General features: G+C 43.4%; 1 protein-coding gene across 2 annotated transcripts in view; it reads left to right on the top strand.

Annotated features, from left to right (window-relative positions):
• The window catches only part of Csmd1 (CUB and Sushi multiple domains 1), a 1,511,659-nt gene that overhangs the window by 1,400,455 nt on the left and 96,587 nt on the right, over nt 1-14,617 (top strand). For both annotated transcript variants that reach the window (XM_087901170.1, XM_087901171.1), the window contains exons 42-46: nt 387-575; nt 7,069-7,246; nt 9,109-9,254; nt 9,910-9,990; nt 10,935-11,048. In XM_087901170.1, coding sequence (XP_087757296.1) covers nt 387-575; nt 7,069-7,246; nt 9,109-9,254; nt 9,910-9,990; nt 10,935-11,048 — 708 coding nt within the window. The remainder of the gene's footprint in view (nt 1-386; nt 576-7,068; nt 7,247-9,108; nt 9,255-9,909; nt 9,991-10,934; nt 11,049-14,617) is intronic.

Consider the following 14,617-nt stretch of genomic DNA (forward strand, 5'->3'; position numbering starts at 1 on the left):
GTGTTTCCCTTATATTCAAAGAGAAACACCAGATCCTGTTCACTCAGTATTCCGGACTGGTCTTTTGATCATTGCTTCTCTTGCTTTCTAGCTTAGTTTATGCCTGCCACTTCTTGTCAAGGTAGTAAACCCTGTCAGATTTCTTTGTGTGTGTGTGCTGTGATTCTATGGATGCATACACTAGGTGCTTACTAAATGCATGTGGTTATAATTCTCTACCTACTAATTGTCTCTTGACTCACTCGGGATGGTACCTGGAACTTGGAAGAAACACGGATTTTAAATATTTATATCCTCAGGAGTCAGCTGCCCTTGGCTTCCTTCTCTATAGTCCTTTGGTGCCCGACAGGTGCTGGGAGCTTGATGTCGCATGTTTGTCATTTCAGCTTACGAGTTACAGAACTGCCCGGACCCACCTGCGTTCCAGAATGGATTCATGATCAACTCAGATTATAGCGTGGGCCAGTCGATCTCCTTTGAGTGCTACCCGGGCTACATCTTGCTGGGCCATCCTGTGCTTACCTGCCAGCATGGCACTGACAGAAACTGGAACTACCCTTTCCCGCGATGTGACGGTAGGCTCATCATCCCCCTTGGGGACAGCTGAGCTTCTTGTAGGGAACACAGTCAGGAGCTATTCTATGAAAATGCATTAGTTCAGTCAGCAGAAGATTTCCTTTCCCATTGACATTCCCTATAATAGACTAAGAAATACTTTGTATAAATACATACATAAACACACAGTAGGAAATTTCGAGAATGTACAGTCTTTATGCTTAAGGAAGCTGTAAAGATAACAAAGTATTGGATGCAAACACTGAAAGCTCAACTTCAGAACACAGGAACCTGCCAATCATCACAGACCTGACAAAGAAACTGGGAGGCAATGGGGCTCCTTAACCTTTCCAGTGTCTCCAGGGGACAAGGATGACAAAGGCTTCAATCCTGGGAAGTCTTTCTTATTATTAGTTACTTGTCTTGTTGCTATGATGGATTTCCTGACAAGAGCAACCTAAGGAAGAAAGGGCTTATTGTGGCTCCAGTTTGAAGGTGTCTTCCATCATGCTGAGGGCAGGAAGAAGAGGCAGCTGGTCACAAAACATCTAGACAAGGGCACAGAGAGGTGGATGCTGGCACGCAGTTGGCTTCCTCCTTCTCATTCAGTCGAGCATCCCAGCCCACAGGATGGTTGTGCCAACATTTAGGGTGGATCTTTACCTGTTCACCTCATCTAGAAAACCCCTCCCAGGTGTGCCCAGAGGGCTGTCTCCATGGTGACATTAAATCTCATCTAGTTAGCAGTGAAGATTAGCCATCCACGCTATTGTTTGTTTGGCTTTTATAGTCACTTTGCATCTCTATTGCAGAAAACAGTTCATTGTCGTAGGGGACCTTGAATGGTTCATAGTATTTGCTGCTCAGAGACAGAACACTCTAGATGGAGGGCACAGTATTAGCAGAAGCACACAGAAGGAATTTTTCCAGAAAACTGAAGTCTAACTGGGTGGGTCGTTGCTGGAGTTGCTAGAGTCAGTGCCTGGGCCCTGGGAGCTCTAAGGAGCTAGGCTTAGCAGCCCCTTCTCAATAGCTCAACTAAAGAAACAAGTAATTATGAAAATTTTGTGTTCACTGTAGTCACATTGGGACAAGAAATAAAGGAATAGCAGCCTTCAATTTCCAAGTCTATCCCTGAGGTCCTGACAGGAGACTGAGTTTTAAACAGAAGGCAAGAGGTATAGACAATTAGGAGCCCTTGCCACGGTGTGGTCCTGACCACCACTGGCCACCATTGTCTCAGTCCCAGGCCCTTGTGAAAGGGAGTCTTACAAGTTATCAGAACTGTGAGGCGCTAGCTATTGCTGGGCCTCAGACTTTTCTTCTTTGAGCCTGAGATGCGTGGGGAAGCGTCAGTTTCTTGCCCCCACATTATTCCAGTAGTCTGAGAGCCAACGGGAGGGGCACAACCCTGTCTTCAGAGTACCTCCAGCAGCCAGCCAGGATGGTGACCTAGGATGCTGAGCACTGAGCAGGAGTAGAGTGTGATCCAGGTGCACACATACATAGGGTGTTGCCTCAGAGCAGAAATGATACTGCCTCGCTTCACGGTGGCTTCCTGACTTTTCGAATGACTTAGGCATTTCTGCCACATCAGGCTAAAACAAACTGATGAGGCCTGGCATCTATGAGGAGGTGCCTGCAACAGAGAGCTCACTGCCAAGCCTGGGCCCTGCATTACATATGCAGCCACTCTGAATGAATAATAATGAAATCTCCAACTCTGTGGACCTTTGAAATGTTAAGCATCCCTATCTACTGAGGAAGGGAAGGTACCTAGCTGTGAATTTTTACTGAAGTAGTGGGGAAAAAAAAAGTATGTGGTATGCTTTTAAAACTCATCTCACCTATATTTTTCATTCTGATAATCTTGAGAACTCTTAGCTGTATTTAAAAATTCAAACACTTATTCAATTATGTATAAAATAGTATTTTTAATGTGTCTAGAATTTTTTGCTTCTCACTAAGGTGTGTTAAATAATATTTACATCTACTTTTCGTTTGAAAACTCTTACTTAGGGGTGAGGGTGCAGCAGAAGCTGAGCATATATTCAACCCCATCTTCACCCAAATAAACCAAAGCATGGACCAACAATAGCACCCTCTCAGATTGACAGCTGGCAATTTCTTTGGAATTATGAGGATTTAAACTTTTTCTGATTTATGGTTTAACTTGAATACTTTTAGTTCATTGATTATTGCATTAATATTAAAGGGAAATTAAATATTCTATATTTTATTTTATTATTTTTATGTTTGGCTCTCTAACATGGGGAATACCGCGGAGTAGAATCAGCGGTGTGTGTTGTTTGGTGTAATTTAAACGTGATGCCATCTTTTGTGGCATTCTCTCTCTATTTTACTCTTGTGGATCTGTGTACATCTGAGTGTTTTATGCATGTACGTGCATGTGCATGTGAAGAAATACGTATGGAGGTTAGAGGAAAGAGTCGTTTGTCTTTGCCACTCTCAACTTTAATTTTTCTAACTTTAATTTTGAGGCAAGGTCTCTCTCTGGGCCCAGAGTTCATTGATAAACTAGACTGGCTGTCTGGTCAGTGAGTTCTAGGAATCTCTCTATTTCTCCTGACACTGGGGGTGTAGAGACAACCACACAGTGCTCTTTCCAAGGATGCTGGGGAGTCTGAGTTTATCAGTGCAGTCTGTGACAGGAAGATGTTGAAATTATCTTATGTGACTCCTTAGAGTTGATGCAAGATAACATATTGACCGCCTGTCTACTTCGGGAAACTTGTCCAGTCCCAGTGCCACGCCTTCCTGATGTTGCTCTGGCAGAGACATGACTGACAGATGTCTACTTGGGCACCTCACAGTTTTATTGCCCTACGTCCCCTGGCTTGTCCTTCTGAAGCAGGCTGGCTATGCACAACTCATTCAGAGAGACCACTACAATGTGCTTGAGCTGCCTTCCAAAAAGAGGCCTAGCTCTCTGGCCAAACTTTCATGGAACAAGCATGTTCTGCACATCTCCACCTTCTGGCTAAGATCAAGTGCAGCATTATATGCTAATTCCTAGCAATAATGTCATGAATTTTAAAATATACTGAAACATACCCGTCATACAAAATTATATTATAATGCAACTACTGAATTCAATTAGAAGGACTATAAAGGGCTTTCTAAGAAGCTTTCAATATAGGTTTAATATCCTCTCCATGTTGGATTTAATTTTTAACAATTAGCGTACAGTTTTAACATGAAAGCCACTTTCCCTGTAAAATGTTCAAGCTAAAACCAAAGTCCTTGTTTCTTAAGGCTCGCAGACTGTCACACTGTCATTTAGTCTCTCTGCAAGGATGCAAGGTTGCCCTGCACAGAGAACAGAGCATCCTGCAAGCCACCCCTCTCCCAGCTTGCCCTTGGTAATCCTCAGAATCCATTCCCTTCAGCCAGGCTCCACCTCTGGGCGGGGCAGGAACATTCTTTTCATTTGTGCTGGGCAGGGCATTCACTTTGAGCTCTGTCCTCCGAGGTCCAATTCTGTAAGGCTCAGAAAACTTCAAGAAAAATATAGGGACTTAGAGCGACTCCTGTGTATCTGCATTAAAAATTGTCCAGTTCAGGACAGTCCTACTGAATAATGCTAGATATTAATACAACCACACTCACCTGTATATTAAATCAATTCATATTAATATGCTGGAAGTATTTATAGGTTAGGTTGTGTAAGAATCTGCCAAATAAAATTAGCGTATTTTCAGTTTATCTGAGTATAAACTGTGATCTAAAACATACCTACTATAGCAAATACATGAAAAAAAAATATGTCTTAATAAGACACTGAAGGCATTTCTGCCCTGTTTCTTATTACTGTTTGTGGATTTTCTACACATGTGTGGACATGTGTTATGGAAGTTGTCTGAGGACAACTTTGTGGAGTTGGTTCTCTCGACCTAGCTTTACCTGCCTTTGGGGAACTGAACTCAGGATGTCAGGATTGCTTTAGTGCCTTCACCTGTTAAGCCATCTTGCTTGTTTTCTTCCCTACCTCTCTTCCTCCCTTGTGTCCTTCGCGCCTGCCTTCCTCTCTCTCTCTCTCTCTCTCTCTCTCTCTCTCTCTCTCTCTCTCTCTCTCTCTCTCTGTCTCTCCCAATGTAATTCAGATTGCCCTAAAACTTCATGTCTTCTCCTGCCTCTGCCTCTTCAATACTGGGATTGCAAGCTCTCACACCACTCCAGCTTAAAGTATGATTGCTTTGGGGGATTGTTTATTTGTTTATTTGTTTGTTGTCTATAGCATAATTGCATAGAAATCAGTTTTAAAATGGTTACAGTTGTCAATATATGCTTTAAAACTACGATTTATTCAATTACATGTAACTTAATACTAAAGGTACATTTGTAGTTACAAATATAGTTTAAATTTGCTAGTATCTTAAAAAATTATTTTATATATCCTAGTGCTGTGCCTGCATATATCTGTGTACCACCTATGCGTCCAGTGGGAAATGACCCTACATATTGAGTGGTTATAGTATAATGTTAGGGTCAAATAGGAAAGCAGAAGTATGCAAAGGAAATTGGGTCATATGTGAACATGAAGTAGCAGCCATGGACATGTAAGGAAGCTGGTATAGCCAGTCCCTGCAGTGTGTGCAATACTGAGCCATCTATTGATATTGTCCTTATTGTCCCCTGAGAATTGAGATCTCTCAACAGAGCCGAGGCTAGTGGAGGAAGATTGTCAGGGACAGGGAGGGGTGCAGCTGCTACCTTCCTATCTACAGAATGATAGGAAAGCTCCTGGGATCACATCATAGATGAGCCAACAAGATCCACTGAGAAGACTCTAACGAGGCAGTGACAAGGAATTGGATTTGCAAGGAAAAGCCAAGTCTGCTTAGACCTCTGGACAGGAGACCAGCACAGGCCATTCATGTAGAGCAGAGCTCAGTACTGAAGTCTGGAGGGGGAGGGACCTCTATCCTCAGGGACAGTAAGTAGATGCTGAGGGCTGTGTGGTGTGAGGCCTTTTATAGATTCCAGGTCTCAGCTGGCTCTCGCCCTCACCTACTGGCAGTCAAAATGTGGCCATGAAGGACATTTGCTCTGCTGTGTTTGGAATTATGGCTTCTCTGACTCCGAAACCCACTAGATCATTCCACCATCATGTCTCTAGAAAACTCTGCATGGCTCTCTCTCTTCTCCAGTTGGTTTATCCATGTCCTGAACTGCTTCAGTCTCTTTAATCTTTTATTGAAACCAGAATGGTACATGGTGTCTCAGGACTTTGAGTCTGCCATCATCTCTCTCTCTCTCTCTCTCTCTCTCTCTCTCTCTCACACACACACACACACACACACACACACACACACGTGTGTATGTGTGCTGTGTCTTCACTGCACCTAAATTCTAAGATGTTTTTTGTGACAAAAATTTGATAGTCATGGAAAATATGGAAAATTCTTGAAAGTGACCAAATTTCTTGGCTTCCATGTGACTTCACAGTTGGTGTGTGCCTGTCATTTGAATTATTGCCTTTGGTTAACTTAGCACAAACCTAGACATATCTGGGGAAGACAGAATCTTAATGGACAAAATACCCCCATGAGATTGGTCTGTAGACAAGTCTATAGGAGTAGTGTCTTAATCAATGGTTAATGTGGGAGGGCCTAGTTCATTGTGGGTGGTGCTATTCCTGAGCAGGTATCCTGAATTCTATAGAGAAACTAATTTGAGCAAGCCTTGGGAAGCAATCCGATAAACAGCATCCCTCCGTAGTCAACTTCAGTTCCTGTCTTAGTTCCTGCCCGGGTTCTCCGTCATGGTGCACTGTAAACCCTTCCTCTCCAAGTCGCTTTTAGTCATAGTCTTCATCAAGGCCGCAGAGAGCAAGCATGTGCATTTCAGGCTCTTGCATTATGCGGTCACCTCACTTTTCCAGAAGTGAAATAATCGCCATGGCAACAACAGCCATCAGTTTTAAGGACAGTCAAAATAGATCAGGTGGTGCGTCTCCACATAACCAAATGCTATTCGATTTGACCATGTTTTTATGAAGTGTACTTAAGAAAGTTTATCTTGCCTCCTCAGGTACAGATCTGCAAAGAGTTGATAATGTCTTTGTTTTGAGGCGAATAGGCTTAACTGACGCTCTTTGGGGGCCTTAAGTAGGCTTGAGCAAAGTGACAGAAAACAAAACCACTTAGCTTCCTATTTACGTCTGATTTCCACGTAAGCCATTACACTGGACAGCCCAGTGGATTATCAGCTCAGCCACAGGCAATGACTGGCAGGATTTCTTTAATCGTATGGGGATGACTATCCTGGGGGATTTTGAAGACTTGGGGAATATATTAAGTGAGACTGAGATAACTTGCAAGTATAATTGTCCTGAAGTTTCCAAATTTTAGAGGAATAAGTCTGACAAAGAAATAAGAGAAATACTTCAGTTATTTCTTACAAGGAGAAATTTGGGCTTTAGACACCAGAATCATTGCCTACTAGTGACAATCAACCATCTTAGTTTATTGTCAATGTCTCCCTTTTCAGCTCCCTGTGGGTATAATGTGACATCACAGAATGGTACCATTTATTCCCCTGGGTTTCCGGATGAGTACCCAATTCTGAAGGACTGCCTATGGCTGATCACTGTCCCTCCAGGGCACGGAGTGTACATCAACTTCACCTTGCTGCAGACTGAAGCTGTAAATGACTACATCGCTGTCTGGTATGATTCCTCCCAGGGAATGGAAGTCCTTGCTGTGGGTAGGCTGTTCTGGATTAGCACCTGCCTCTAATTTGTTGGGTTACCTGTTTATACACGATCTGCCTAGGCAGACCTTCAAGATGGAACTCACCAACAAAAGCAAGCTATACAGAGGAAATTTCAAGACATATATCGAATTTGCTATAAGATATAAATAACCAGATTAACTATAGGGCAACATTCATGATTAGTTTATTTCACATTTTGCTTTAGATAAATTATTAATAATTTTTTCTTTGATATAATATTTTACTCTGAAGTCTAGGCTGGCCTTGAATTTGTCAAGATGTTTTTGCCTCAGCCTCTGGAGTGTAGGTGTATATCACCACACCTGTCTTAATCCAGAGTTTGAAGGGTTATATGTATGCGTGTATATGTGTGTGTGTGTGTATGTGTTCATCTATATATGTGTGTGTGTATGCATATATATGCATACACACATGCATGTATATATTTAAAGCAAAGCTATAATGTGTTTTCCCTTAATGAATACATGAAAGAACACTAAAGAAGTGTTTCCTTATGGAAACCCCAGATAGTACAGGCCTGGTTTCCTATGAACCTTGCAGAGGAACTTGGGCCAGGATATGATGAACATGAATCTGCTAGGTAGGATCTGGAGAAATGACAAGCTACACCTTAGAGATCTAAGGCACAATTTAAAGGGGAGGCTGAAATGAGTATTCTCCCTCATACTATGATGGGAGAGCCAGAAGATACCGCTAGGTCACCAGGACGATAGCACTGTCGAAAATACAGGTGACCTGCACATGTGCATGTGTGATGTATGATATGTGATGTGTATAAATCTGTGTGTGTGTATCTCTGTATGTATGGACTATCTGTGTGTGTCTATATGCGTGTTTGTCTACAACTGTGTTATATGTCCATGTTTGTGTGTGTCTGGTTATAAATGAATACTTATTGTATGCAGATATCTGTGTGTGTCTGCTTGTGTATTTATATGAATGTATAGTTCTCACACGAGTATGTTATATGTATTTATATGTGAATGTTTTGTGTGCATATATATGTGCATGTATATATACATGAAAACACTATATATAGTGTTTGTTTGTGAATGCATGTGTCTGTCTGTCTATGTGTATTTGCCTATGTGTGATATATGGGGAGAACATCATGTGGCTGAATTACTGCTTAAGGAGAAAGGGAAAGTAACCTGGACCGGAAGGAACAGATGCACCAGGGTCTTAACATTTTATCTAAATGTTAAAAAAATGTAGGGAGACCACGTACAGGATTTAAACAGGACAATCGCTGTGGATGATGCAGCTGCAGGGCCCAGGGGAAGCTACCTTCTCAGGCTGCAATGATGGTTTTGGAGGGAGATTCTGAGAAGCTGAGCTGGAGACTGTGACAATGAGACCAAGCTTTGCTGTTAAGCAAGACAGCGGAGCAGCAGTCCCATCAACAGTAGGTTCATGTAGATCCTGCTGCACGTACTCCCAGTCTTAACAACTCGTGTGGGTCCATTGTCCACAACCAGAATGCAAATGAAGGAGAAATGCAGGGTAGTGAATCTCCTGAACACAGAGCATCCTGTTACTAAAGGCAGTGCCAGGGGAATATCTTAATTGCATTTTTTTAGTATTTTAATTTAGTTGTAAAACTATTTTATAAATATTAGACATAAGGAAGTGGCCACCATGTGTACTTAAAAGGTTGTTGTTGGTCACTGACAATGGGCACTGAACTTTCCAGACCATTCCTGTCCTCTCTCCCTGGCCATATTGGGGAGCTGGCTGCACAGTCTCAGCTATAACCTTAAACTTCTTCCTCTGGTACCCCAATCTCTTTCCTAGGGATGGTCCTGACCAGAATTCACCTCAGCTCGGAGTCTTCAGTGGAAACACCGCCCTTGAGACAGCATACAGCTCCACCAACCAGGTCCTGCTCAAATTCCACAGTGATTTCTCCAATGGAGGCTTCTTTGTCCTCAATTTTCATGGTCAGTTTATTTCTGCTTCAGTGGCCAGGACATAGAGTCCCAGGAAAGCTCCTCACCATGCCCACACACATGAGCCTGCTGGGTTGTCCCACATGGATGCCAGAGTGTCCTGGAAACCTTTGGTGGTAGACAGAGTGCCTCTGTTGTCAGTTCATTTCATCAGGTCATGTTGGTAGCTACTTGAGGTTCATTCGTTCCTATATAACTATAAATGAGACCATGTTGTAGGGACTATCATGATGCTCTTAACTTTTGTGCAGGCCTGCATGTACATGACTCTAAGGAAATGTCATAGAAACCATTATCTAATGACCAATGGAGCAACACCAATCTCATGAAGTCCTTGAGAGCAGTAGGGAACAGTCACCAGCCCCTCGTCTCCCATGACCCTAAGACATTCTCTGAGACAAGAGGAGACAAGCTTACTAGCCTAGCCAGGCTGTGATGGGATCGCTTCCATGGTGACTTCCAAAAGCAGGAGAGTCGCTGCTATTCTAATGGGATGTTTTCAAAGCGTGGGCTTCGGGTGCTGTTAAGCATTTAGCAGTCAAAGTGAGCCTTTGGAGAGAGCGAGGGACACGTGCATATAGTCTCGTAACGCGCTCATTCAGCAAGGGTAACCACCGCTGTTTTCTCTTCCACAAACCCACGGTAGCATTTCAGCTGAAGCGATGCCCGCCTCCCCCGGCCGTGCCCCAGGCTGACCTGCTAACGGAAGACGAGGAATTTGACATAGGTATCGCATCTCTGCTTTCTTCATCCCACGCCGTGGGATCTGGCGTCTCATAGTTCTTCTGATTGAGACTTGAGGCAAATTGGTAACCATAAGGGAAAATGTCCCAAACATTGTAGAGCCTTTCACAGAGACCGGAGCAAATGACTTAGTTTATGCTCTGCTCTTGTCATTTGAAGGCTTTTGCTCTGTGGCGTTTGCTACTGATTTTCTTTTTAAGTTTCCTGAGCCTGTCTTAGAATGTATTTAACTGTAAATAATAGCCTCCACAGAAAAAGTCATTGCAGAATATACTTAATGATAATTATAATAAATTTTTCATCCAGAAACTTCTATTTAAATATGTTATGGCTGCTTTGTTTTCAGTCATGGTCTCGTCCATTCCTCATCTGGTCCTCTTAGGAACCCAGCCACAGCATATGGTGGCCGTGTGGTTATAAGAACCCAGGGTTTCTTAGATTTAATTACAAATACATATTCCTGTGGTCACAGCTTGTTGCAGAATGCTGGTGACATCACATTGTCCAATTCCTGCTCTTGTTATGACGGTTAGGCTAACGGGAACCATGGTGTCTCCCTGGGCAGGACCATGGGCAAGCCCTGTTGGGTTTGTTGAAGCCATTCCACATTCTACTCCACAGACTTGCTTAGGTCCCAAAGATCTATGGTGCTTTTATTTATCTAGCGAGGCATATGGAAAGTGGGACACATGGTTGTATTGGTCAAGGAAGAGCACAGCTAGTCTCTTCTTAGTAATATTAAGTTTTATAAACTAAGAGCTGAAAACTGGGCTTTTTAGCGACATACATAAAGTGAATATAGACCCCCTTTCCAAAGTAGTTTGCTAGTAGACATCGTTCATTAAGCAGTCACAAATGATCGGTACAGTCACAGCCGTCAAATATTCTGGGAATGGTGATCCCAGTGTGTCGGGTTGATTCTTTCAGGGGACTTCGTGAAGTACCAGTGCCACCCTGGGTACACGCTGTCTGGGAGCGACACGCTGACCTGCAAACTTAGCTCACAGCTCCAGTTCCAAGGCTCCCCGCCCACCTGTGAAGGTATGTCCTGTCCTGCTGCGTTGGTTGCTCTGATAGTCTCTGGGGATGGGCTTGAATTTGTCCCAGGTCTGTGCTGAGTCGATCCCACAGTGTAAACAAGTTGCCAACGGAGGTGTTGGATAACTTTTTGACTTTTAGTCCACCCTCAAAAATAAACCTAAGCCATACTTTCTGCAACCAGTGCATCATGGGAATGTTCAAATACAAGAAGATTGAAATATTAAATATTAAATAAAAAATAAATATTAAAGAGCAGCTGATATCTGTCCCTGATATTATAGCCTGTCTCCTCATCTCTGTAATCTTCCTCGTGGTTTGCATCCATCTCAAGCACACTGAGCATCCTGGAATTTTCCTGTCAATACTTCCTCTGGATTTAGGTATCTGGTGTTTAACCCTTTGCGTATAAAATGTATAAACAATGAAACATATCCACTTTCAGTTTTGTATGTGCCTCTAAAATAAACTGACCATATACTGGGACTTAAACAATTTGCAATAAAAGAACAGGGTTCTAGGCTGCACCTGTTGGTTCACTTAAGAAAAGTAATTTAGTAGGGACCACGTTGAAGTCCAGTGGGAAGAAGACAGCCTTAGGTAGTCCAGGTAGGTCAGACATAGCATCCCGGTTCACTGCCAGTGTTTTCAATGTAGTTTAATCAATCACAGCTCCAATAGGAAGCTTTTGAGAGCAGGGCGCTCACCCTTCCCTGGAATGTGGCTTTGTCCCACACTAGAAGAAGAAATACCAGAAAGGGTATGTGTGAAAGGGACCAGAGCCCCAGCCCGGGCTCCTCAAGTGACTGGAAGTCTCCTCTCTTTGCCCATCACATACAAGGGAGCCAGCTACTTCTGGGCCTGTAGAAGAGGCCAAAAGTATTTGGTGAATATCAGGTGAGTTTTCTCATGTGTGCACCTCACAAGTGGCTTCTCTGCACTGTGGAAGTACCAGCTTTACCAGCTTGCCTATGATCTCTCTCTCTCTCTCTCTCTCTCTCTCTCTCTCTCTCTCTCTCTCTCTTTCTCTCTCTCTCATTTTTTTGTTTGTTTGTTTTTTGAGACAGGGTTTCTTGGTATGACTTTGGAACCTGTCCCGGTACTCGCTTTGTAGCCCAGGCTGGCCTCAAACTCACAGAGATCCGCTAGCCTCTGCCTCCCAAGCGCTGGGATTAAAGGTGTGCGCTACCACTGCCTGACTCCTATGATATTTCTGACATTCAAATCCATGCACGGGGTGTGTCTGGTTGTCTAATGACACCTGAGGCCTTGTGACTTGATGAAGAAGCACCCATGTCTCCTTGCGAGCAGAACACCATCTCCAACAACCTAGTAAATGGGCTGCTCTTGGGAATGAATGACTGAATGTTCACTGTCACTTTAAAAAAAGAAAAAAAAACCCATAACCAGAATCACTAAGCGCAGGGGGCTCACTGTATTGGAAAGGTGCTGTACTGGAGAGCAGCCGCCCCATTCTGCTCCAGGTCGAGTGACTGAAATCACGATGCATCATTATCCTTTAGGTCCTCAGGGGCCAAGGTGAGGCATCGGGTTAGGATACCCGAGCCATTTCCTTGGATAAACTGAGTGTCTCCACTGGATTGGCACAGTGTCAATGGTCTCGGGAGTCCCTTCTTGAGATGACAGAACATACAGTGTTGAAGTTTTGCCATTTTATATTCAGGCATTTGTTTAAAGGGTACATTTTAATCTCAACATTCCTCAGTATGGAGGGCTTGAAACAAGCCTAGAAAAGGCACGCATATTTGTTTCGGATTCTGCTCACAGGATGTCCTGCCCTAATTAGCTCAGTTTTTATTGAAATGAAGTTTAACTCATGTCCGTCCCCCAGAGCAAGCCCGCACAACTGTGGACCCATAATCTCAGTTCCCTGTGCACAACAACCACACATGCACAACAACCACACATGCACAACAGCCACACATGCACAACAACCACACATGCACAACAACCACACATGCACACAGCCTTCTGTAGTCTCAGCTACAGCTCTGTCTGGAGATGGGGAGCCCATGACTTCCCAATTCTGTTACTACTGTTCCCAACAGCCCTGGGCTCTTGGGCTACATAGAGGAACTCTGTCTCTAAAGCAAAACAAAACAAAAAGAAACAGAACTGGGCAGTGTTCACTGGCGGGAACCCAAGTCTGGTTAGGGATGAGCTTCCTCTGGAGGCAGCAGTAGGAGGGCAATTAGGAGATTGTTGTATTCTTTCCACATGGCCACACCCCAAACCCAGTAAGTTTCCGGGATCAAGTCCCCCATTTTCTTAGGGTCTTGCAGTTTCTATAGTTCTCTCATCGTATATATGTTTTGTTGTTATTGTTTTTTGTTTTCTTAATATTTGTTTTTTGAGAATTTCATACTTGATTACCATATTTACACCATTTCCGGTCATCCCTCCCCATTCCCCCAACTCCTTCCATCCCTCCCCCAATTCCTTCCATCCCTTCCCCAACTCCTTCTTACACTCATGACCTTCTCTATTATCTTCTTTTTTATTATTTAAATGTATTCATTTATTTAATTACTGTTCTTCCTGAGATGGTGTCTCAAATGTAGTCCTGGGTACCTATTTAGGCCAGGCTGGCCCCAAGTGTACTAGGCCCTTCCTCCGCAGCCTACAGATTACTGGGGTTAAAAGTGTGCACTCTCATGCCTGGCTGAAGTTAATATTTTTTATTTGTTGTTTTTGTTTTGTTTTTCTGAGGGTCTCTCTATGTCACCCTGCCTGTCCTGGAACTTTTATGTGCACCAGACTGCTAGAACGCACAGATATCTGCCTTCCTATGCCTCCAGAGCGTTGGCATCAAAGGTGTGCACCATCACACCCAGATAAGGGGTTAATGATAAGAAATCCCAGTTCATGCTCCTAACTCTGAGTTATTTTTGCTGATGTTTTGCAAGATGTGTTAAACAATGCTCTACATCTTTTAGGCTAAAAAGAAAGGAAGGAAGGAGGGAGGGAGGGAGAAAGAGAGAGAGAGAGAGAGAGAGAGAGAGAGAGAGAGAGAGAGAGAATGCTTTTGAATATGCCATGTGCAGGTATCTCTGATGGCCCTTCCCTATAAGCAGACATTTTCTCAAATGTCTTTTGAGGTCCAAGGGGCTTTAACGGTATCATTGCTGCTGGAGCAACGAGAAACTCAGCTTCAGGGGAGAGTTGGAACCTTCATGCTAGCTGAGTTGCCCCTGGCACCAGTTTACAGCAGCTTCCAGGAAGGAGTAAGTTCCTAGGAAACAGCAGAGCAGACAGGAAAAAACAGAGACATTTGATCCCGTTGGGAAATATATTCAAATGTGTGTCTTAGAATAATATTTGGGCCTGGGAATAATAGCGTTAAGTGTGGCAAGAAACTTGATGAAATGGCTTTGCTTATATTTTCAGTTCGACTTATCTACTAAGCAAAAGAGACCATTTTAAGAATAGAAGGGGTGAGAATGAGTCTGCTTAGGGCTGCTTCTGATGTGGATAGCTGCTCTGTGCCCCAGCCCTGGAGGTGACGATGGCTTTCCAGGTGGCTTTCAACAGCTCACTGCAAAGTTTCTTAG

Source organism: Myodes glareolus, chromosome 23 (assembly GCF_982192425.1).
Source record: "Myodes glareolus chromosome 23, mMyoGla1.1, whole genome shotgun sequence".
Classification (NCBI taxonomy): Eukaryota; Metazoa; Chordata; class Mammalia; order Rodentia; family Cricetidae; genus Myodes; species Myodes glareolus.